Here is a 23,171-nt window from a genome sequence, read left to right as displayed (position 1 = left end):
CATGATGGGTTTACGGAGTCGGGCTGAACATCCAATTAAGGCCCTTTCATGTGTTTTATAGATTTAGAGAGAATATGTAGATTCTCTTTTGAGACTTAGAACTTAATAAAACACTTGGACCTTTGTGATAGCAATAGCACCATTGGTTCTCTTGCTTTCTGAAAGTTTACTTAAGAGAACAATCTGTCCAGTAAATGTAAACGAAATCTGAAAGATGGCAGGTGTTCTTTAATTTGAAGTTTCTTTGATAATTGAGAGTTTTTGAAATATTTGTGATGGACTTGGACCTTCAGCTGGGAGGGTTTGAGGAATGGTAGGTTCATTTTTCTTAGGTAGAGGGGGAAAAGTGGTTCAACATTTTTCGATTAATCTGAGTGGAGGGCTGAATTATTGTCTATGGTAATCTTAATAGAATATATTTCTTGCCTAGTCAACATAGTTGGCTTAAATATGAGTTGTGGTTTGCCTAATAAGGCACTAACAGAAAAGTGTTTTTAAGTGTCTTTAAGCTCTTTTAGCCGAAATTATCAAACATTTGCTGCGCTAAAGACTTTTAAGAGCCTTTTAGCTTTCGTTGAAGGTTGAAATTTGTAGTTTTCTCTTAAAAAAATGCATAATTTACCTTTCATGCTTTACAAATTTATAACATTAAAACAATATTCATTGTAACTTGTCAAACACATCAAACGATAAAGAGCTTTTCATTTAAAAAAAGAAAAAAAAAGAAAAGAAAAAAAGGAGCTTTTCAATTAAAACTATATTACAAAAGCTCTTCTACTAGAGCTCTACAATTAAAGCAACTAATCAATGCCAAACGAACAATTTTCACTTATGGACCAAACTTATTTGAATACTGATGCACAATAATCACATCTATCTACTATGTTCTCCAACAGCCCAACATGACCAGAGTCACACAGCACTAGTAACGAGTGTTACCACATTCCTTGAGACAGTGAGAGTGTCAAAAGCTTATTGAAATTTTGAGGCAAACTTAGACTTTCCCTCTGAAGTCTAGGAGATATGTGCAAACGAAGTGGAGTATGCATTTTCTCCCCACAGCGCGTAGGCTTCTTCTCCATGTGCAGCATCATCACCAATATCAAGTGCATCTTCATCCATTCTAAGATTAACAATACGACTTATGAAAATGCAAATAATGCTTGTCATAACAGTATTCCACAGTGACAAAAACAACTCCAGCTAACTGGTACCCAATTTGCCTCAGCCCATCCTTGAGTTCTCCACTCTCAAGGTTGTAAAATAAACACGGACCATAGTTGTCTGAGCCATACATCAACCTCAGAAGTGCGGGTTTAGCAAAGAAACCAGAGAGGAATCCCCCCGAAGTACGAGCCACTGCATGGGTGTGAAAGACACCCAATGTGTCATCAACACTATGGAAGAATGCTGATTTCCTGTGTAAAACCATCATGGTGTACCATGGTAGCAAACCAGACAGCGTTCCCATAAATACTGCTGCCCATGGAGACACCAATCCTGCCCATTCATGACGAAATCATTGTCAGAAAACATTATCTTTTAATGTGTTTCTACAACAAATTGTTGCAGGTTAATTTCCACCCCTTAGAGCATCAGCATTGGTGGTGCCAAAATTTTTGCAATTTGACACTATAAAAAACTACTTTATCTATTTTATCACCTCATTTTACACATATCCAACATCAGTGATTTTATTTTAGCATTTAACACAATAAAATAATATATCTACTACAATAAACAACCATCATTACCAACTCAAAATAATATAACTTTTAATATAATATATATATATATATTACCATCTTAGCTACAGTGCACAGCCATCTTTAGTTGTGCACGATAACTCAATAGCCAAATTTTTTGTTTTCCCTCCACCATTGCAGCATGCTTGCTACAATTTAGTATTGGTGGTGCTAAAAATAGCAATATTGGTTTTCAGCACCATCAATGCTAAAAGGCTAAATGAGCTTATTTTGATATGAGATGAGAATTTTTTCTTTTTCCCCAAAGTATCACTTTTTTAAAAGAGGTACACTTATAGTTTAACACAATGAACAAAATAAATTAATGGTAATAAGCTCATCCAAATGTACAAACAAACAAGAACAAAACCAAGAACATTACTTTGATGTTCCCTAAGAAGTACCACAATTGATTCTCTATTTTGACAAAACTACGGTTGTACTTGTATTAGTATATAATAAAAAGTAATACTTTAAACCTTAGGTATGACTCGATATGTCACCATTTGTTTCAGCAGTTTAAACCTTAGGTATATATATATATATATATATTTCCAAGTTAAGTATAACTCATACAATCTACTTTTTGTAGACATAATTTTTCAAAGAATCAATCTTTAAAAATACTGTAATAAAAAGTTGTAACATACTTTATTAAACATGTTGCTAAAAGTTGTTTTACAGTTACAAGTAAAATTTATGCATATAATGATTTTTTTTAGTTAACAAATAATCATTAATGATTGAACAAAATTAGGTAGAGCAAATTAAACAAGGGCTATATAACCTGCTCCAGGTGTACGTAATGCAAACAAGGCCAGTGATCATCCCTTGGACAGCACCAATAACAGAGCTTTTCTTGTATAGTTGTATATGATCATCAGATCATGTCCACAGAAACCCATACCAAGAGACTTGTAGCTGCGCAGAGATGGGTATTGACAATGGCTAGAGCTGCAATTTCGTTCGCTGCATATGGAGATCCACCATTGAAACCAGTCCAACCTAGCCATAGAAACCCTGCACCTCCCAACATGTGAATTATGTTATTTGGTGGGAAGTTTTGCCTGTCGTGCGAGTGCCTGGGCCCCACCTATATATATATATATATATATATCATCATCATCATCATCATCACAATCCTGGAACCATGATATATTTAAGAAGAAGAGAACAAATTTTGTGTTTAAGTAGAAAAATGCAATAAGCTCAATCCAAATTTTGAACAAAATATTTATGTAGTTGTAGATGAGCTTAGTAGATTCATAGTGTATTTACACAGAAAAAGAAAGAAAAATGATAGTCATACCGCATAAAATACAGTATCAACAGTAGGCCAACTCTAGCAATACCAAAGACAGACTAAGTAAGGTCAGTTAGGTAACTAACTCTGTTTATTATTTTTTCTTTACACTAATGTTTAAAGTGCAACATGAGTTTAAGGTTCTATCAACATTCTAGGAACACCCCCCCTTCTTTGGATTTTTTTTATAATATATTTATCTTAAACCTCATGAAAATTTTTTTGGTTGTGACAAATATTATAATCCTTGAAAAAATCGTCTTTAAAGTGTAGTATAGGTTGGTCTTTTAGGAAAAAAAAAAAGGCTTTCTTCGACATATATATCTTACATTTTTGTTATGTCATTTTCTTTTATAAAACTACTTATATTTTACCTGAAAGCTATAAAGACACATTTCAATGGCTTATATATTACCAAGGCTTGTCCGGGTGGTGGTTTATTTTGTGAGAGTTAGGGTTGTGTTTGACAACTTCCTAGAAAAGATTACTAGTAGGTATGTATGTCAATTAATTACCCAATAAGCAGTAGTGAAACCAGCCACCCCAGAAGAAAGGTGAACAATAAAACCACCCGCATAATCAATAATATATGGCTGAAGAAACCCATGGCCCCATATAGTGAAGGCCCCAATTGTGTAGCAAAAAGTGAGCCACAGTGGTACAAAGAACATCCATGCATAGAAGTTCATCCTCCCAAGCAGAGACCCAGCAAGCAATACCACTGTAATTGCAGCAAATGCAAATTGAAAACACACAAAATCAGCCATTGGAAATTTGCCATTTATTGATTGGCCCAGTAGAAACTTTGGTGTGAGTGCTAATTGGGCCTGCCCATTATCGAGAACAGCTTGGCACCAAAGGACATATAATGGGCCCATAGGACCCAACAGATAAGGCCTGCGGCGAAGGCGAAAAGGGCCATGAAAGCAGAGTTCATAGCCCATTTCTTTTTCACCACAGTCCTATAAAGGATTACAAGCCCAGGAACTGTTTTTGGGCCCACCAAAGTTGTTGATGTTAATTGCCATTCATTGTCTCCTTTGTTGTTCCATGGTGGAGATGCTTCATCAGGGAATAGTGCCTCAGGGAGATTGTAATCATTATAAGAGCTATAACTCATTGAGAGAGAGAGAGAGAATAAAAAAAGAAAGGAAGAAAGGTGTTTGGAAATTTTGGGATAGCTAATAGGGGGTTACAATATAAAGAGTGACATAATTTGGAGTTTTGCTTTGAGCTATATCTCCACTGTTTCCTTATACTCAACATACTTTGCTGTCTCTTTGTGGCTGGATTCACACATTGCTTTCATAATTATGAAAAAGGAATCATTTTTTTTTACACGATGCTAGTGTGGGTGAAACTTGCTGAGCAACAATCCTGTCTTGTGTGCATCACATCAGAAAATTTAAAAAAGAATTTTAATCAATTTCAAAAATATTCCAACTAAAATAGCAAGCCAATATCTCAAGACATTATCCATCACACAAGAACTACAAGAAAGCTAAAAACTTTTCATTTCTTGATTTCACACTAAACTCTATGAATTTTCTCCAACCCTAGACCAAAACTATCAAACCCTTCGATTGTTTATATATAAAGCTTCAATTACCTATTCCTCATCAAGAAAATCGAAATGTATCCAAGTTAATGATTATTTTTTATTAAGAAAACCAATTTATCTAACCAAGTCACAATAAGAATATATATATATCTAAAAGTTGAAATATAGCATTTATTGTTGCTATACTCAAATTGCGTCACCTCATCCAACACGTAATTATTATTTTTCTTATTTATTTTTTATTCCTAAATTTTGTTGACAATATTAAATATATAAATAGATTGAATTTAAACATTCATCTTGAGCGGTTTTAAATTCATATATAATTTTTCCTATATATATAATTTAGATGTTTATAACTAAACAATAAAATCAATGTATAATCTAAAGAGTAATGTTAAAGGCACAAACTATTTTACAACATTTTTATAAACTGTTGATGTGGCCAGTTTCTTATTTGTTTTCATCCAGACCCACCATTAACATCACTTTTTTCATTTACTAATAACTACTTATCATATCAGTAGTTTGTAAATTTTTTTGTAAAAATATTTGTATCTTTAGCATTATTCTAATGTAAAACCAAAAACAATGTCTATACATATCTATCTATAATATTATATAATAATGGAAGCTTTGCAATAAATTTTACAAAACTCTTTTTGTGCCACGTCATTAGCATCATTTCTTTTCTTTTTTTTCTTTTTTCTTTTTTGCAATTTTTACTTTGTTCAATATTTCATCTTCTTTAACATTTGTCTTCTTAGTTCAATTTTTCATCTCCTCCAATCATTGTCTTCTTAAATTTTTCATTTTATTTCCTTCATAGATTTTTAAATTTTCGCCTTATAACTTTTTAAATTCTACCGTTTCACTTCTTTCAACCTTTCATCTACTTTCATCTTTCCTCTTCCATCTTAATTTTCTTATGAATTTCTTTTTACTTCATTTCCACATCTCTCCCATAAACCGATGGTACACTACTCTTTCGCTACAGCTTTAAGGCAGCAAGTGGGGGGGTTTTCCTTCGATGTGGGACTCCTAGGACACCGTTCGAGGACGTTGCCAAGCATGCCTAGGACATTGCCATGCATGCCTAGGACATTGCCATGCATGCCTAGGACGTTGCGAAGCCGTCCGAGGACGTCTAGGACGTTGAAGGACATGCTGAGGATGCGGTGTAAAAGGCTACAAGGCAAAAAGCCCTTGGCCCGAAGATCCGTACATCCTAGGTACCCACATTATTATATAGAAACTTAATTATGAGATTTTGCTAATAATTGTTTATTTGATGATTTTTTTGGGTGGATAAATTTGCAGTTTTTGCAAAGAAAATAATCTTAATAAATTATCAACAACAAATTATCTTTCTAATTGATAAAATTAATCATTGTTAAGCAAAATTGATATGAATCCTTACAATTATTATTATTATTATTATTATATAGAAACTTAATTATGAGATTTTGCTAATAATTGTTTATTTGATGATCTTTTTGGGTGGATAAATTTGTAGTTTCTGCAAAGAAAATAATCTTAATAAATTATCAACAACAAATGGTCTTTCTAATTGACAAAATTAATCATTGTTAAGCAAAGATTGATATGAAATTTTATTTGTTTGCAAAGTATCTTCATATGGATTTGTTTTGATTTGGTATATTTTTATGGATGTATTGAGATAAGGAATTTATTCAAGAAGAGAGATCATGATCATACTTTATATACTTCAAAAGAGATAGATTGATTTGATATTAAAAATAACATTAAAATAGAAGGCTACAAATTGAAATTTTTAAATAGTGGGAAAACTCTAATTTTTCTCATTCTTTTCTAACTATCATGATTGGAAAAACTTAATCCACTATATCTTCTCATTAGCAAATTGGTTTATAATATGACTACATGAAAATTTTAATATAAAATGGATGTAAAAATTATATAATTTCTTTTATATATATATATATAAAGAACATAAAATTCATTACTTAAAAAAAAAAAAAAAGCAATAAAAATTTTTTTTTAGGGAAAAATATCTTGCCTTTTGTTTACCAAACCCCATAAAAAAGAACATTTTTAATTAATTGTTTATTATATCTAAAATGAAATTCTCTTATGAGAAAATATTTTGTTACTTATGATTAGTCTTAATATATAATTTTATGATTATTTTAAAAAATAAATTATATATAATATTTCATTACAAAATGCGCGGAATTGCGACTAGATTGAAATAATTTCCAAACCAAAAATTATTAGGTGGTAGTTGCTGGTGAAGATTTTTAATTCCTTTACAGTTTGTTTGATTAATTTGAACCTTTTGGCTTTATTAAGATAGGCATGTACATATGAGGAGGCCAGCTAGAACGTACTTTATTTTGAGAATCCAGCTAGAATGTACTTGTTTTGCATAAATAGATTAATTAGCGCAGCTAGCATATTGAAAGTGACTTTATTCGATATACTGTGGGTTTATTTGGATACAGCTTATTATTGCTGAAAATACTATAGTAAAATAATTTTTAAATGTGTAAATAGTACCGTGAGACCTATTTTTAATATTTTTAATGCATAAACAATACTGCTACAGTTCATAAACAGTGTACTACAGTACGTGAACAGTAATAAATGTCTCTTGCATAGTGATTTTACTGTTCATGCGTTGGAAAAAAAAAAAAAAAAAAGTACCGAAACGTGAAATAGGAAAACGCAACGCCACATTCAGTGAGAAGAAGTGCTATCCAAACGGGCACTGTATATTCAAAATGGGACAGGTTTCCCTGATGAATTTTACTTTTGAGCCAGGCTTTCAAATACCCTACAAGGAGTTCATTGTTGTTTTAGCCTGAGACGGTGACTTCAAATTTGTCATTCATTGATTTATGCCCAATTGGATACACCTGAATTCTCAAAGATACAGTTCCACCCAATAATTTTGTGTTCCAAGGATTATCAATTATGAGGTTTTTACACATTGATGTGAGTATAATTGTGACTGATTTCACGACAACAAGATCAAAAAAAAATTCATGAATTAGGTTTTGGTTTTGTGATTAAAATTTGATACATTACGAGTTAACGTTCTAGTTAACTCAATTGGTACAGTTTTTTATGGTTGAATAAGAAATCTGGGATTCAACTCCTGCTTACACCAAAAACTAGTTAGCGTCTTAATATAATAATAAAGAGCACAATCATCAAAAGCGAACGAATGATACATTAATTTGTTAAATATATGCCATAAAATTTGTAATAATTATAGCATAACTATTCTAGGGACTTGTAGCAGCTTGCTTATAAAGACAAAATATTACAAATTTACACTGTATGTGAGTAAATTAATTAAATCTTTGACCGATAAATCAGCAAAGCCACTATTCAGTTTTTTTGGCCGGAACCAAATTTCTTTCACTTACCCCACAAAATTCTAAAGCTTGGCCTAATATAAAGTAGAGAAGTGCAGGAATAAGCTTAGTTATGCACGATATGATACCCCATGCCGCCACATCAATTTAAAGTTTACAGTTTAAACTATCTTCTTCTGATGAATAAATTAATAATTTCAATACTTATAAAAAGATTAATAATTTCAACAAACTTTTTGGGGTTCTAAGTTTGTCAGCTTCAACTGTTCTCTTCTCACATTTTGTTCATTGTGAATCTATAAGCTGGAGCCAGGAAAGTTATGCACTTATGCTATGAGTATGTTCTACTTGGATTTACTGTGAGCAAGAATCAAAACCTTTGTTTTTTTGCATACACAAATTACTGTTTTTTATTATTTAATCATGAATATTTGCTTTGAAAATGCTAAAAATTACTAATTGAATTACAAAATTCTTAACAAAGAAAAAGTTTTTTTTTTTTTGCTAATTATATATATATGACGATAATAGGTAATACCATGTGCATTACCGGGACCTTAATAATTTATCACTTGAACCACTCACCAAGTTAAGTGATACAATAATTCTTACCATTAGACCATACCCCACGGTGGTTCCTATTGGACTATAATCGCTACAACCCGTGATGGTACACTTTAGGATGACCTGTTGGATTATAATTTATAATGTTATATATGATGCAAAACGTTCTAACATACAGATATTTTACGCAGTAGGAGACTATGAGGGGCAAAATGTATTTTATTATAATTTCGGTGGTGAAAACAATCATGAACGTTGTTAAAAAACAAAAAAAACAAAACGGAGAACAGAAAATAGAAATACATTAATGATGGATAAGAATCTATTAACTGTATTCATCAAAAAAAAAAAAAAGAATCTATTAACTGTAAGTGTGAGGAGGATAAAATACTTTTGGGTCTCTCGCTCAAAGAATAATAGGTTGAGAGCCGCCAACTTAGAGCATGATTACTGATTAGGCCGAAATCCCTGTGCTTGTATAATAGAAAAATTATCATATTTTAGTCAACCAAGTTTAAAATTCATCCAAATTAAATTATGTAAAGTTGTGTAAAAATATATTAATACTACAGTTACTAGATAAATTTACACTAATACTATTAGTTCTGCATTTAGTTTTTCATTTGTACATTCCAATAATGAAAGAAGAGAGTAGATAATAGTTGTTATGTATGAAAAAATATAAACTATGAAAAGAAATAAGAAAAATTGAAATTTTAATGGAATATAGTGTAAAATAGATAATCTAATATAAAGTGTTTTAAAAAGTGAGTATATAAAATAGAAAAAGTAGATTCTTATACTAAAATAAATAAAAAAATTTGCACAAGCTAAAACGAATGCTCTTATAATTTGAAAGGGGGTTAAGCCGTAGTAATTTACTTATACCCCACACCTAAATGGGAGAAAAACAACCTAAGTCACTGTGGAGTCGAAGAATTTGGCAATCGCGGCCCACTTTATACTAAACCCAAGGCCTACGCTGAGGAGGAAGAAATGTCCGAGAACGAAAGAAGCAAGCCCAAGGTGCCATGAAACATCGCTGAGGACGATCTTGTCATCGGCCAACTAAGATCACAAAAGGGAAGAGCGGTATGCCATCAAAGGCAGCCTACCAGAGCATTCCAAGGAAAAGGACAGGTACAATGGGTTAGTCATAGGAGCATGGTGGAGAAGCCGTCACCTCCGCATTAAATGCCCACAACTAACATCCTGACCGCATTTACAGGTACAATGGGTTAGTCATAGGAGCATGGTGGAGAAGCCGTCACCTCCGCATTAAATGCCCACAACTAACATCCTGACCGCATTAATGAGAAAAATGACCCCTGAACAGTGATACCTCGGTTACCGCAACTTACAGAACGTCAGAAAGGGTGTCTAATGGGACAGACACTCAAGTATAGGCTTGGAGATCAACAAGTGGAAGGCCAAGATCGTTTAAAGAAGACTATATAATAGGAGAAATCCACCATAGAGAGGGGGCTGGGATCAGGGGAAATAGCACTGTAATAATCTCAAGAACTCCTGTAACCATTCTTATTCAATATTTACTAGAACAAAACTCCTCAGATTGTACCGAGAACAAACTTTTTTTGATAAACTCAGCTCATTTCTGTTTGATTGTCATAAACACCATATTAACCGTTGTCCATGCACTAAAACCTAGTTCTTTGACCAACTCTCTATAAATTTATTGTATTGGGCTAGTTGGGTCTGAATCCACTCATCCAATAGAAGGATTGCTCAAATCCAGTTTCTACAGTCACCAAACTCATTTAATTGAAAGCGTTAGAACTCAATGATATTTTCTTCAAAGAGGTTTTTCTTAGAAATTCATAGTTTGGGGATTGTCCCTATCAAATTTATGGGCTCAGGCGAGACTTTGCATAAAGTAGAGACACCCCCTCTCCTTTCATCTCCACATTTATTATTGCATATTAAAGGTTTTTTGAAATGTTTTTTTTTTCTTTTAACTTTTATATAAAATATAGAATTATAGTTTAGTCTAATCTAAGTGTATATGTGTGTAGAGTTTCATTTTGAACACTTGAACCCTGGCCTTTACACCCCCTCCTCCCCTTCACCTTACAAAAATTTTGTATTTGTAAAGTGACCATCACATCAAAAGTATATAATGGTAAGATTTTCTGAAAGTTGATTAGCTCTTAACATGGGAAAGGGGGAGGAGTGTTGTCCTTCAACTAACCTAACCTCTGGATTCATAGGAAAGCCAACCCCCCCCCCCCCTTCTCTTTTATACTCTTAAGACAGATCCTATAAATGTTAAACTTACATCTAGCTAAGGTATATGTTAAAACTAATACACTCATTCTGCAAAAAAAAATTCTCAGCATTGTTACTTGACTTAGTGCCCGTTTGTTTGGGCGTTTTGAGCCCAATATGTGCATTTTGCAAAAAGCTGAAGCAATATTTGCATTTGGTTCAGCCCAAAACGCAATTTTTTGGAAAAAGTTGCGTTTTGGGCCAAGGCAAATAACGCTCTAGGAACGCATTTTAAAAATTATGAAAGTATTGTGAAAATATTGTGATAAAAAATGATATTGATTTTAATTTTAACGTACTATTAAAATCAATTTTTTTCTCTTTCTAAAAAAATTATTTTTTTCTCACCAATATTAGCTAATAATAACCTACTCCTTAAAATTTATTGTGAAAGAATTGTGAAAATACTGTGATAACATTTCTTTCTTTCATTTTTTTCCATTTTTTCCCCTCTTTTTTCTCCTCCACACACCTCCACACATGTACACTTCTCTTTATTCTTTTTTCTTTTTCCTTCTTTCCCCTTTTTTCCCTCCAGAACATTCCACTTTACTTTTCATTTTGTGTTCTTTCTTTCTCCTTTTTCTCTTTCACTTCCTCCATTCCACACTTCCACCGCCGAGCTTTTTTTTTTTTTTTTGATAATTCGAAAGCCGAGAGGAAGAGAGAAGATGATGATGATGATGATGAAGACGAAGATGATTGAAACATTGGGTTTGTATTTGATTTTTATTTTGGGTTTGGGTTATGGGATTTCAGTTAATGGGTTAAATTTTGAGTTGATTTTCTGTGGATTTTAGGTTTGATTTTGAGTTGATTTTGTTTTGGGTTGATTCTGAGTTGGGTTTGAAATGGGTTTTGTTGATTTTGTTGATTGTGGTGGTAGACCGGTGGGTTGATTATTGATTTTGTTGATTGTGTTTTGGGTTGATTGTGGTGTTGATTTTGTTGGGTGGTGCTGTGTTTGTAGTAAAACGGTGAGGGAAGAGTAGAGAGATGAGATGAGAGGAGAGGAATAAGGCGCATGGATGACTTACCACGGAAAGGGCAGAGCAGAGAAGAGATGAGCGTGAGTGAGCTTCAGGGCTTTATAGTAGAGCAGAGAAGAGCACAGACTGAGAACTGATGTTTATGGACCTTCAAGGTAATTTGGTAATTTTTGGAAGAGCCAACGGATAGCTTCCAGTACGCGCATTCCCTTTTTTTTTATGGACCTCTTCAGCTCCATAAACTTTGCGCGTTCCTAGAGCGTTATTTGCCTTGGCCCAAAACGCAACTTTTTCCAAAAAATTGCGTTTTGGGCTGAACCAAATGCAAATATTGCTTCAGCTTTTTGCAAAATGCACATATTGGGCTCAAAACGCCCAAACAAACGGGCACTAAGTCAAGTAACAATGCTGAGAATTTTTTTTTGCAGAATGAGTGTATTAGTTTTAACATATACCTTAGCTAGATGTAAGTTTAACATTTATAGGATCTGTCTTAAGAGTATAAAAGAGAAGGGGGGGGGGGGGTTGGCTTTCCTATGAATCCAGAGGTTAGGTTAGTTGAAGGACAACACTCCTCCCCCTTTCCCATGTTAAGAGCTAATCAACTTTCAGAAAATCTTACCATTATATACTTTTGATGTGATGGTCACTTTACAAATACAAAATTTTTGTAAGGTGAAGGGGAGGAGGGGGTGTAAAGGCCAGGGTTCAAGTGTTCAAAATGAAACTCTACACACATATACACTTAGATTAGACTAAACTATAATTCTATATTTTATATAAAAGTTAAAAGAAAAAAAAAACATTTCAAAAAACCTTTAATATGCAATAATAAATGTGGAGATGAAAGGAGAGGGGGTGTCTCTACTTTATGCAAAGTCTCGCCTGAGCCCATAAATTTGATAGGGACAATCCCCAAACTATGAATTTCTAAGAAAAACCTCTTTGAAGAAAATATCATTGAGTTCTAACGCTTTCAATTAAATGAGTTTGGTGACTGTAGAAACTGGATTTGAGCAATCCTTCTATTGGATGAGTGGATTCAGACCCAACTAGCCCAATACAATAAATTTATAGAGAGTTGGTCAAAGAACTAGGTTTTAGTGCATGGACAACGGTTAATATGGTGTTTATGACAATCAAACAGAAATGAGCTGAGTTTATCAAAAAAAGTTTGTTCTCGGTACAATCTGAGGAGTTTTGTTCTAGTAAATATTGAATAAGAATGGTTACAGGAGTTCTTGAGATTATTACAGTGCTATTTCCCCTGATCCCAGCCCCCTCTCTATGGTGGATTTCTCCTATTATATAGTCTTCTTTAAACGATCTTGGCCTTCCACTTGTTGATCTCCAAGCCTATACTTGAGTGTCTGTCCCATTAGACACCCTTTCTGACGTTCTGTAAGTTGCGGTAACCGAGGTATCACTGTTCAGGGGTCATTTTTCTCATTAATGCGGTCAGGATGTTAGTTGTGGGCATTTAATGCGGAGGTGACGGCTTCTCCACCATGCTCCTATGACTAACCCATTGTACCTGTCCTTTTCCTTGGAATGCTCTGGTAGGCTGCCTTTGATGGCATACCGCTCTTCCCTTTTGTGATCTTAGTTGGCCGATGACAAGATCGTCCTCAGCGATGTTTCATGGCACCTTGGGCTTGCTTCTTTCGTTCTCGGACATTTCTTCCTCCTCAGCGTAGGCCTTGGGTTTAGTATAAAGTGGGCCGCGATTGCCAAATTCTTCGACTCCACAGTGACTTAGGTTGTTTTTCTCCCATTTAGGTGTGGGGTATAAGTAAATTACTACGGCTTAACCCCCTTTCAAATTATAAGAGCATTCGTTTTAGCTTGTGCAAATTTTTTTATTTATTTTAGTATAAGAATCTACTTTTTCTATTTTATATACTCACTTTTTAAAACACTTTATATTAGATTATCTATTTTACACTATATTCCATTAAAATTTCAATTTTTCTTATTTCTTTTCATAGTTTATATTTTTTCATACATAACAACTATTATCTACTCTCTTCTTTCATTATTGGAATGTACAAATGAAAAANGGATCCTTAAATACCAGGCTTAACTTTAACTACGACGTTGTTTTCGGCCCAGGCAAAGCACCCCTAGCAGGATATTCTAGGCTCTAGATTGATCTGTGGGTTGCTTGGCCCGAAACTATATTCATGAGTCATGACCCAAACAAAGTTTCACCCCAGTTTGACATTAGTAACTGGTTATCTCACGGAAAATGCTTCAAACAATGGCGAACAATCGATCAACTGAGGGAGCACATCCATCCTCCAACCAAATAATTTTAGTACTTTGTAACCAAACTCCCTCAAAACTCGATGAAAGCGTTGGGGAAAAGTTTACTCCCGTTGCATTAAAAGGAAAGCGACATACTTCCATTTCACGAAAAATTATTAAGACTATTGAAGTGGTCCTCCAAACTAATAAAGCATTGTCATTTATGTAAATGTGACATCATTTAGTGATTTTTTATTTTTTATTTCTTCTAGTGATTAATGGCCCGTCCAATAGTAGTGTTTTCGTATTGTTATTGTGTTGTGAAAGTACGTGTTAGAGTGTTATAGAAATACGTGTAAGAAGTGTTATTGTCGTTTAAACACTAAAAAATGTTGTTTAAACAACAATGCCAAACAGCTGTTAAGAAGTTGATTTATATATTTGTATAAATAGTATTCTTTTGTTAGTTGGGAATATCATTTTAGCAATCTCCCGGTGGAACTTAGCTGAAACGAGGGGATACCCCCATTAGGAACTGGACACCAAGTCCCTGTAAAAACTGATGTATGTCCCCAGTCCCCACAACTCAAGGAAGAGAGGTCTGTTCATTACAACAATTCTATATTTGTTCGCACAAAAATCTTAGGAACTTACTTTTGGAGTGTCTTCTTGTTGATTTGAAGCTGATAATGCAGGTTGTTTCAATCTTGCAAGTTTGGAACCACATAGGTGGAATCTCGTTAATAAAATTAGTAATTTGGACAAAAGTACAGTGTTATTTATTGGTTTGGTAATTGGTATAGCTCATATTAATTTTCACTCAAAAATAGTAATTTGGAATTTGGAAAAAAGTACAGTGTGATTTATATATTTATTTTTTTCATATAATTATGAAGTGTTAATTTTTTGGTTTGACCATTTCATTCTGTCCATGAGATGCCTCATAAATCTCACGCAGTGTGATAGATGAAATTTATGATTTCCAAGTTTACAGCACACCCTTAAAATTTATTAATTAAACTCAACATTCTGATATCACGGCAAAAATATAAAGTGATTGATCGAATATATTCATGAGATACATCAGAAATCCCTTGTATTGATGGATGAAACTTAAAATCGATCCCTGAGTTTATGACATCTTCCTTCAACTTCAAGTTTATTAAACTCAACACTAAGATGTCACCAAAAACATATAAAGTGATTGATTGAACATATAATAGAACACTAAATGAGACATGTATCTATTGACTTTTATTTCATTCAATGATTCAAGTTCTGCCTTGCAAGTTCCAACCACTTATATACATCACCATTGGATGAGGCTCAGGACCACGTTCTTTTTGTTACTTGTAGGGACTCAATTTGGATTTGACCCTGAATATGAATGGGTTTTCAGCCCAACAAGCCCGAACAATAAATGTGTAGAGAGTGGGTTAAAGGTTTAGACGCTGGCCGTCGCTCACCAAGCATGAACTCTCTTTTACTAAGAAACACTTAGAATTAATTTACAACGGGGAGAATGCTCCTCGGCCCGTGGCCGAGGAGCCCCTTTTCTTCTCTTTTTCCCCCCCCCTTCTTTACTTTATTTGCTTTTCTTATATAGTGTTCATCTTCCTATCCCCTTCTTCCATCTGTTGATCACTCATTCGCCTCCCTTCTGGCCATCCGTCCCATCAGAGGCCTTATCAGTACTCAAGTGGTTTACTCTGATCAACGTTGCCCTGCTAAGAGGTTATATCCCCATTAATGCAGCCAGAGGGGTTAGGTGAAAGCATTAAGTGCGAATGTGACAGTTTGCTCTGGGCTTGTCCCCTCCCAAAAATTATCCCTAGTATGCCGAGGACGGAGAGGTCCTCGGCGTGGGTCAAAAAGAGGCTTTGTCTGACTTAGCCTTGGCTGGTCAGTCCTCCTCGGCGCTGTCCTTGGGCTTACTACGCGATGGGCTGTGGCTGTCAGGCCTACGGGCCCCACAATAGCCCTTCAAAACTCTGCTGCACGTTCCCTTGGACGGGGAGGAGGGTTTTGATACCTACGGGCCCTCTTAGGCGAATCGCCTCACTTTGGCTTGTGCTAATGCTGGCGACTTTTCGACTGCTCGATGTGCGTTTTCTATGTTTCAAGACTTAATGCGTGCCCACATTAAATTTTGGCGGCACCATGTTTCCCACGTTCAACGGCGTGATGGTAATCATTCGGTGGGGATCTCCTGCTTTTATGTGCAGGCAGTTACACTTGGGGAACCTAAGGGGGAGTATAAGTACCTGTTTAAACCGCCTGGTTTTCTCATTTTCGCGCTTACAACCATTGATACGTATGACTTGCGTCTAGTTCAACTTGTACTCTTCCTGAAGAGAATCGCCATATTTCTGTAAGTCCTCTTCTTCTAGTGACCCCCAAATTTCCTTGATTTTACTCCTCCTTTTCTTCTTCTAGAACTTTTAGTCGTCTTTGGGGAATGGGTAAGTTTAAGAAGTTGGTTGATTCCGAAGAGATGATGAACAAATTCATTGTCGACTATGGGATACCCAACAATGTGAGTTTGAAATACTGTGAAGAAGGGGAGTGGTACCTTAAGAGGAGAGAGGGTGAAGTCGTAATCCCGATAGTCGCTTTCGTAGAGGGAGGGATGAGAATCCCTATGAGGCCAGTGACCCTCAATTATCTTAGGCATTTTCGCCTGGCTCCTACCCAGTGTGTCGTGAATGTATTTAGGATATTAGGATGTGTAGATATCTTGAATGAGAAAATGGGGCTAAGACTGGCTCACCACGATGTGAACTGGTGCTATAACCTTCATCACCTGAGGGGTAAGACGTACTATATGAAGACAAGGGACGATAGGATTCGTCTCATTCAGTGTCTTCCTGATTCCAATAAGGGGTTGACTCAAGATTTCCTCATAGTGTCGGGGGAGTGGCACAACGGCTTTCATTGCCCAACAGTAGAGGGAGAGCCAGGTACGATATCCGAAGTAGGAGACAATCTAGGTTTCAATATTTTTATCTTTATAACCATGTATCTGCTTTGGCTTATTAACCATAGAAGTTTCATTTTCCTTTTCGCAGATCCGCACGCCTTTGCATGTCATTTCCACCTGGTTAACAAAGTGGATTTGGAAACCGTTCTCAGGTCGGACCTTTTCCTGAACGAACCTGATAACCAGGTCAGAGCCGCTCATCAAATCCTCGGATGCGACCCAGCTCAGAAATCATTCCCAATCTCGAATCACGTAATTAGAGCTCGTGACCCTCGGCTTACGCAGATCACCGTGGTGGAAGACGGTTTTGCATTTTCCGAGGGGTCTTATATACCTGAAGGCATTCCACTAGCAGGTCCCTCCTCGTCCCAACAAGTAACGATGGCCGAGGAAGGACTGTCTAAGAAGGCAAGGGAAGTGGTTGAACTGAGCTCTTCCGAAGACGAATACAGTGTATTCGACCTAGCTGATCAATCCGAGGATCCCTCCGGTGACCTAGGGGACCCTCATTTGTCCGAAGCCGATCTCCAGTCCCTAAAAGTTGGTACTCAGGCCGAGATGGGTTTAAAAAGACAGCCTCAAACCAATCTTCTTGACTTGCTCGAAGGCGGTTCCAAGAAGGGTGGACCAGAAGAGTCACAGCCCCAGCCTCTTGCACTTCTGCCCCAGATTTTAACTGTGCAAACCAGGTCGTCCTCTGTCCCCATAGTATCAGACCCCCAGACCGAGTCTCATGACCCGAAAAGGAAGAGACTTTCCAAGGGTAAAGAGCCAATGGATGGGAGCAAGTCACACTCCCCGCCCGAGGAGGGTAGAATTCGCAGGCCTCCAAAGCAACTGAAGCTTGGTGATCAACGGAAAGGAAAGAAGGCCATCCAACAGTCTGAGGCTCAAACCTGGCTGCCCGCTGCCATGCTCCACGATCAGCCCTTGATGGATAACGCCTCGATGTGGGAATCTCAAGGAGCCGAGGGAGCTCTCGTAGCCGATGCCCTGGAGAAATCTCTTCTTCTTCCTACTGACATGGCCGAGCTGAGAAATATGAGTGGGTCAGAGGTTGTCCTTGACCTTAAGAAATACCTAGGCATGGTGGGTCCTTTGGCACCTATTTACTTTATTCGACTTTTGTCGCTTAGTACCTTCCTTTCTTTTTACGGAGTTACTTGTTTTCATTGGCAGGCTATCCAGACTCTTTTCAGGTTAGATGAAGAGATCGATGGCCAGGGCAATGCCTTAGCGCAAGAGCGTGACAAGTTCTTGGAAGCTGCTAATACCCTCAAGAGATCTGAGGCCGACCTAAAAAAGGCGACCGATTTAATGCCTTTTTTTTTTTTTTATTGATTCTTTATTTGATTATTTGTTGCAATTTGATTAATGTATAACTAAATTGTAGTTTTAAAAAATTGTACACAAATAAATCAACTAATTAAAAATTAAACGAAAAAGCTTGTGACAAACAAAATACATTAGATTTGAAGAAAATATTTGCCTCTCCTCAAATCAAAGAGTGCAGGTTGATCTTATCCCCTTGAAATTATTAATTTGTAGCAATCAAATAAAAATTAAAAAAAAATACAAATCGTTCCCAATGAACTTGAGCTAGCTGGAGTTGGCGTGGAAGTGGTGATAACCTTGAATCTAAGAAAGATGTACTGCTTTTGCTTCATAGCTAGTCGATCTCGTGCTTATGCTAATTGTACATGGTACATTAGTACTATAGTAAATAAATATGGAAAAGTATAATGACTTTTCGAAAGTTTCTGATTTAAATTTGAGCATATAAATAGTTATTTCTCAATTCGTAATAATAGTCTTCAAATTTTAGCAGCTGCCGTAGTTCAGAGTTCTTTCTATTTCTTTGTTTCTTTTGTCTCTTCCTCTATGGAAATGGAATGATGACAAGAGTAGTTGTGCTGTTAGTGCACCAGTTGTGCACTAAGCCCTTGTTCTCGGATGCCATAATAAAGCAAAAAACCAAAAAATTGCAATAATTCGTTCAAATAATGATAGATGAAAAATTTGATGAAAACATTATGAGGTATCTTTTTTTTTTTCTTTTTTTTGAGAAAGAAAGACATGAACCTTTATTAACTGAAGCAAGCTAAATCAGCTTGTACAAAATGTTGAATATTAATAAGACATGAACATTATGAGGTATCAATTGGGCTATAAAGTTCTTTATAATATTAATATCTTCTAATATATGCCAGGCTAGCCTACAATGAAAGAAGACCTTTAATCGACTTTTATCCTTGAATGAATCCTAACTTACATATTACTAAAGTCAAATATTACTACTTAGAATGAATATTTGGTTAAAATCATGTTAAATTTATCATTGCCCTACGTAATCACATACTAAATATCTTGTAATTCAATGATATTGTCAAGTTTTTTTAATGGTGAACTTAAATTCAAATCTCTCTCCCTTACTTATTGTAAGAGGGGAAAAATTATCGTAGCTACATAATTGCCTTCTGTAATTATTGTCCAAGAAATAGAAATTAAATATGAAAAATTATATATTAAACCCTCTAGTTTATGAGATGTAACAAATTAAACCTCACTCATTAAAATGGAATTACATTGTTTTTAGAATTTAATATTGAATAGATTAAGGTTTAACTTATTACTATTGAAATTGTATATTAATTTGCTACACCCTTAAAATATATGATGTTAAATCTAATCTACCTTTTAAAGTAAAATACAACTACTTGAATCAAATGCCATAAATATTGTCTTTGTATATACGGCAGTGCCATTTTTCAGACTGAAAAACTTGTCTTGTCTTTATTTACCAAATAATAATAATAACAATAATTTTTTTTTTTTAATAAAAAGAAAAAAAAAAAGATGCTTCTACCTCTTATACAAGTCAACCTGCTGCTTCTCACACAGATGGAGCCAACTGAGTTTAAGTTCAACAGTTCTAAAAAACAGTCTCATGGTACCTTTGCTATTAATGTTACGGCCTGTCATCCCAGAAAGAGATTCCCCTCATTAATATTGCTGGTCTTCTTGGTTCGGTAACACAGTGAGTATCAGTTTATCACGATCATGGGCAATCTCATTAATATGTTGGGGTACACTTTTTCATTTTTTGACCTACCCTTATTTTAAAGAAGAGCACCCATTTCACACCTGCGAAATACAATTTCACCCATGCAATATAAAATACCATAATATTATAGTTGCAGCTAAATACAACTATATAGAAAAAGGTTATTGTTGACTTTGTGATGGTTTTATATGGGGCACCTATGGCAATTATAGGCAGATGAACTTTTTGTTTTGTTTTGTTTTTTTTTTTTTTTTTTGCTTGAGAAGATAGGCAGATGAACTTAAATGGAGGGAGAATTATAGATTTAAATGCTCTGCCCAGTTTTCTGCTTTGGTAGTCGCGGTTTTTAATGCTCATGCAGGCCCTCTTGCCCTCTTAAATTCTACCAAGACATTCTCACCGCTCTTCACACTCATTTCAAAGCCTTTTACCCTTCTTTTTTTCTCTCTCTGCTGCTTTCTTTTTTTCCTTTAGCCTTCTCTATNAGTGCTCTTTCACTTGCATTTTCTTCCTACACTTTTGGGCCGAGAAGACCAATCAGAACGGTTTGTTTATATCTCCAATGATATATTGTTTCTTTCTTAATACATATATTATGATAGTTATGACAGAGGGAAAAGAAAATTTAAACTCTGGTTCTCTGAATGAAAGAGAAACAGATTATATTAGTGAACTACCAAAAAAAAAAACTCGACTTTACCTGTGAACTTTCATTTTTATAATACGGTGTTGGCTTATTTTATCTCAAGCAGCTTTTGTATTTGACTTTTTAGTTCTGATGATGCGGTGAAGGTGCTATTGAAAGTACAAGTTGTACACAGAAACCCATCCTAGAAGCTGGAAAAAAGTCAGGTAGGAACTGGGAACTATGCAACTTTGAAAGTTCCTTTCTTTTTTCTTTGAAGTTGACATAATGGCACGACGCAGGTTGGAACTGCTTCTGATCTGAAATCTTTGGAATATTATCTTACACTATATTTTATTTTACATAAAATTATCTTGTACTTAGCTACTATCAATATAAATATATATACATATATATACACACACCATAGCATGCTGGTTTTATAATATAGGGTTGGTAAGTAGGAGGAAAACATATATTATTGTCTTAATGTGAGAGTGAGAAACAAAACTGTTATTATAACTTTTATCTTACTTTTAATATTAAGCACACAAATATATAAACCGTTTTAATAGTTAGTTTTTTTAATATTAAGTATACAAATAAACCATTACAATAGTTATTTTTTTGTTGCATCAATAGTTTGGGTAGGAGAATTTAAACCTTAAATGTTTCTATATAAAATACCAGAGATATCAAATGAGCTACGAAACTCTTAATAAACTATATCAACTGTTGTGAAAAAAATATATGAATATTTGTATCACCAAACTTATTAATTGATTAAAAAAATTTATTTTAAAAAAAGTCAAATGGCAAGGGCACACATCTGCAGTCATTTTGATAACCGTGGTTTACTAAGTTTATAGTTTGTTTATCAAGAGTGTTATTTTTAAAACCAATTCATATGTATATTTACATAGCTTTTAAAAAATTAAGGAATTTCTTTTCTTTTCTTTTCTTTTTAGTGTAAATAATTTTGATATTTAGAGAAAGTGATTTGAACCTTTTCTCTTCGAGGATTCAAATTAAAACAAATAACCTTACACTATATGTTTAGTTGGGGTGAAACTTGAAAGTGACAAGTAACAAAGTAAAACAATGATAGGTCATCTTTTGGCGCAAAAAAAAAAAAAAATAATGTAACTCCATGTGAAAGTCAGTCAGCAAAGTAAAATGATATTCTATCATCCAACATTTGTGGCCTAAATACTAATATTTCTATCTCCTCACTTTTTAGACACAGCTGTATTAATTGTACATTTATATCAAATAATTACTTCTTTTTTTTGGTATCAAATGTTTTAAAAATAAATAACAAATAGCTCCACATTAAACATAGCCCTAAGTTCTCAACATTCGTGACCCTAATGTAAATCACAGTGAAGAGGTTAGAGAGTATTTGTATTACCGTATCGGCGGTCCACTACTAGTTTATTCTGCCATGTTAATTAAAACAGTGTCCTTTTTTTTTTTTTTTTTTGGTTTCCAGTGCAGAGACTAGAGAGTATTTGTATCAGAAAAGCACACGGTGTTTCAGAGAGGGAAAAAAAAACCACATGGTGTTTGTAATTTTGTTTTAAAAGAAAATAGGAGCTTTTATTCAACTTTAAGAAATATTTACATGTTTTTGCAAGAAAATAATTATGGGACCATGAATTTCCCTATCACACAAGTACTTCTCGGATTAGGTTCGTTTCGGACTTGAATATGGAGCAAAAGTTGTTTATGATTTTCGAAAAGATTAGCATGAGCATTTTATTGGGCCTTGGACACTAGGAAATTAATCGTTCATGATTCTCCTACTATTACATGACCAAAAAAAAAAAAAAATTTGTATATTGATTTAATTTTAGAATTGAAATTTGTATTGAGTAAGCACCGGATCCTTAAATACCAGGCTTAACTTTAACTACGACGTTGTTTTCGGCCCAGGCAAAGCACCCCTAGCAGGATATTCTAGGCTCTAGATTGATCTGTGGGTTGCTTGGCCCGAAACTATATTCATGAGTCATGACCCAAACAAAGTTTCACCCCAGTTTGACATTAGTAACTGGTTATCTCACGGAAAATGCTTCAAACAATGGCGAACAATCGATCAACTGAGGGAGCACATCCATCCTCCAACCAAATAATTTTAGTACTTTGTAACCAAACTCCCTCAAAACTCGATGAAAGCGTTGGGGAAAAGTATACTCCCGTTGCATTAAAAGGAAAGCGACATACTTCCATTTCACGAAAAATTATTAAGACTATTGAAGTGGTCCTCCAAACTAATAAAGCATTGTCATTTATGTAAATGTGACATCATTTAGTGATTTTTTTATTTTTTATTTCTTCTAGTGATTAATGGCCCGTCCAATAGCAGTGTTTTCGTATTATTATTGTGTTGTGAAAGTACGTGTTAGAGTGTTATAGAAATACGTGTAAGAAGTGTTATTG

The 23,171-nt window shown here is 34.7% G+C and overlaps 1 protein-coding gene across 1 annotated transcript; it reads right to left on the bottom strand.

Annotated features, from left to right (window-relative positions):
• Positions 1-1,013: 1,013 nt before the first annotated feature.
• On the bottom strand, positions 1,014-4,168 carry LOC112022792 (ammonium transporter 2 member 3-like). Its single transcript, XM_065781367.1, is given in 7 exon segments — positions 1,014-1,183; positions 1,185-1,500; positions 2,533-2,548; positions 2,550-2,627; positions 2,629-2,838; positions 3,564-3,868; positions 3,871-4,168. Coding segments are annotated over 7 exon segments (1,392 nt in total). The 3' UTR covers position 1,014.
• Positions 4,169-23,171: the final 19,003 nt, after the last annotated feature.

This window comes from Quercus suber, unplaced genomic scaffold, assembly GCF_002906115.3.
Source record: "Quercus suber isolate HL8 unplaced genomic scaffold, Cork oak 2.0 scaffold_265, whole genome shotgun sequence".
Lineage (NCBI taxonomy): Eukaryota > Viridiplantae > Streptophyta > Magnoliopsida > Fagales > Fagaceae > Quercus > Quercus suber.
This window is presented reverse-complemented; position numbering and strand designations above follow the sequence as displayed.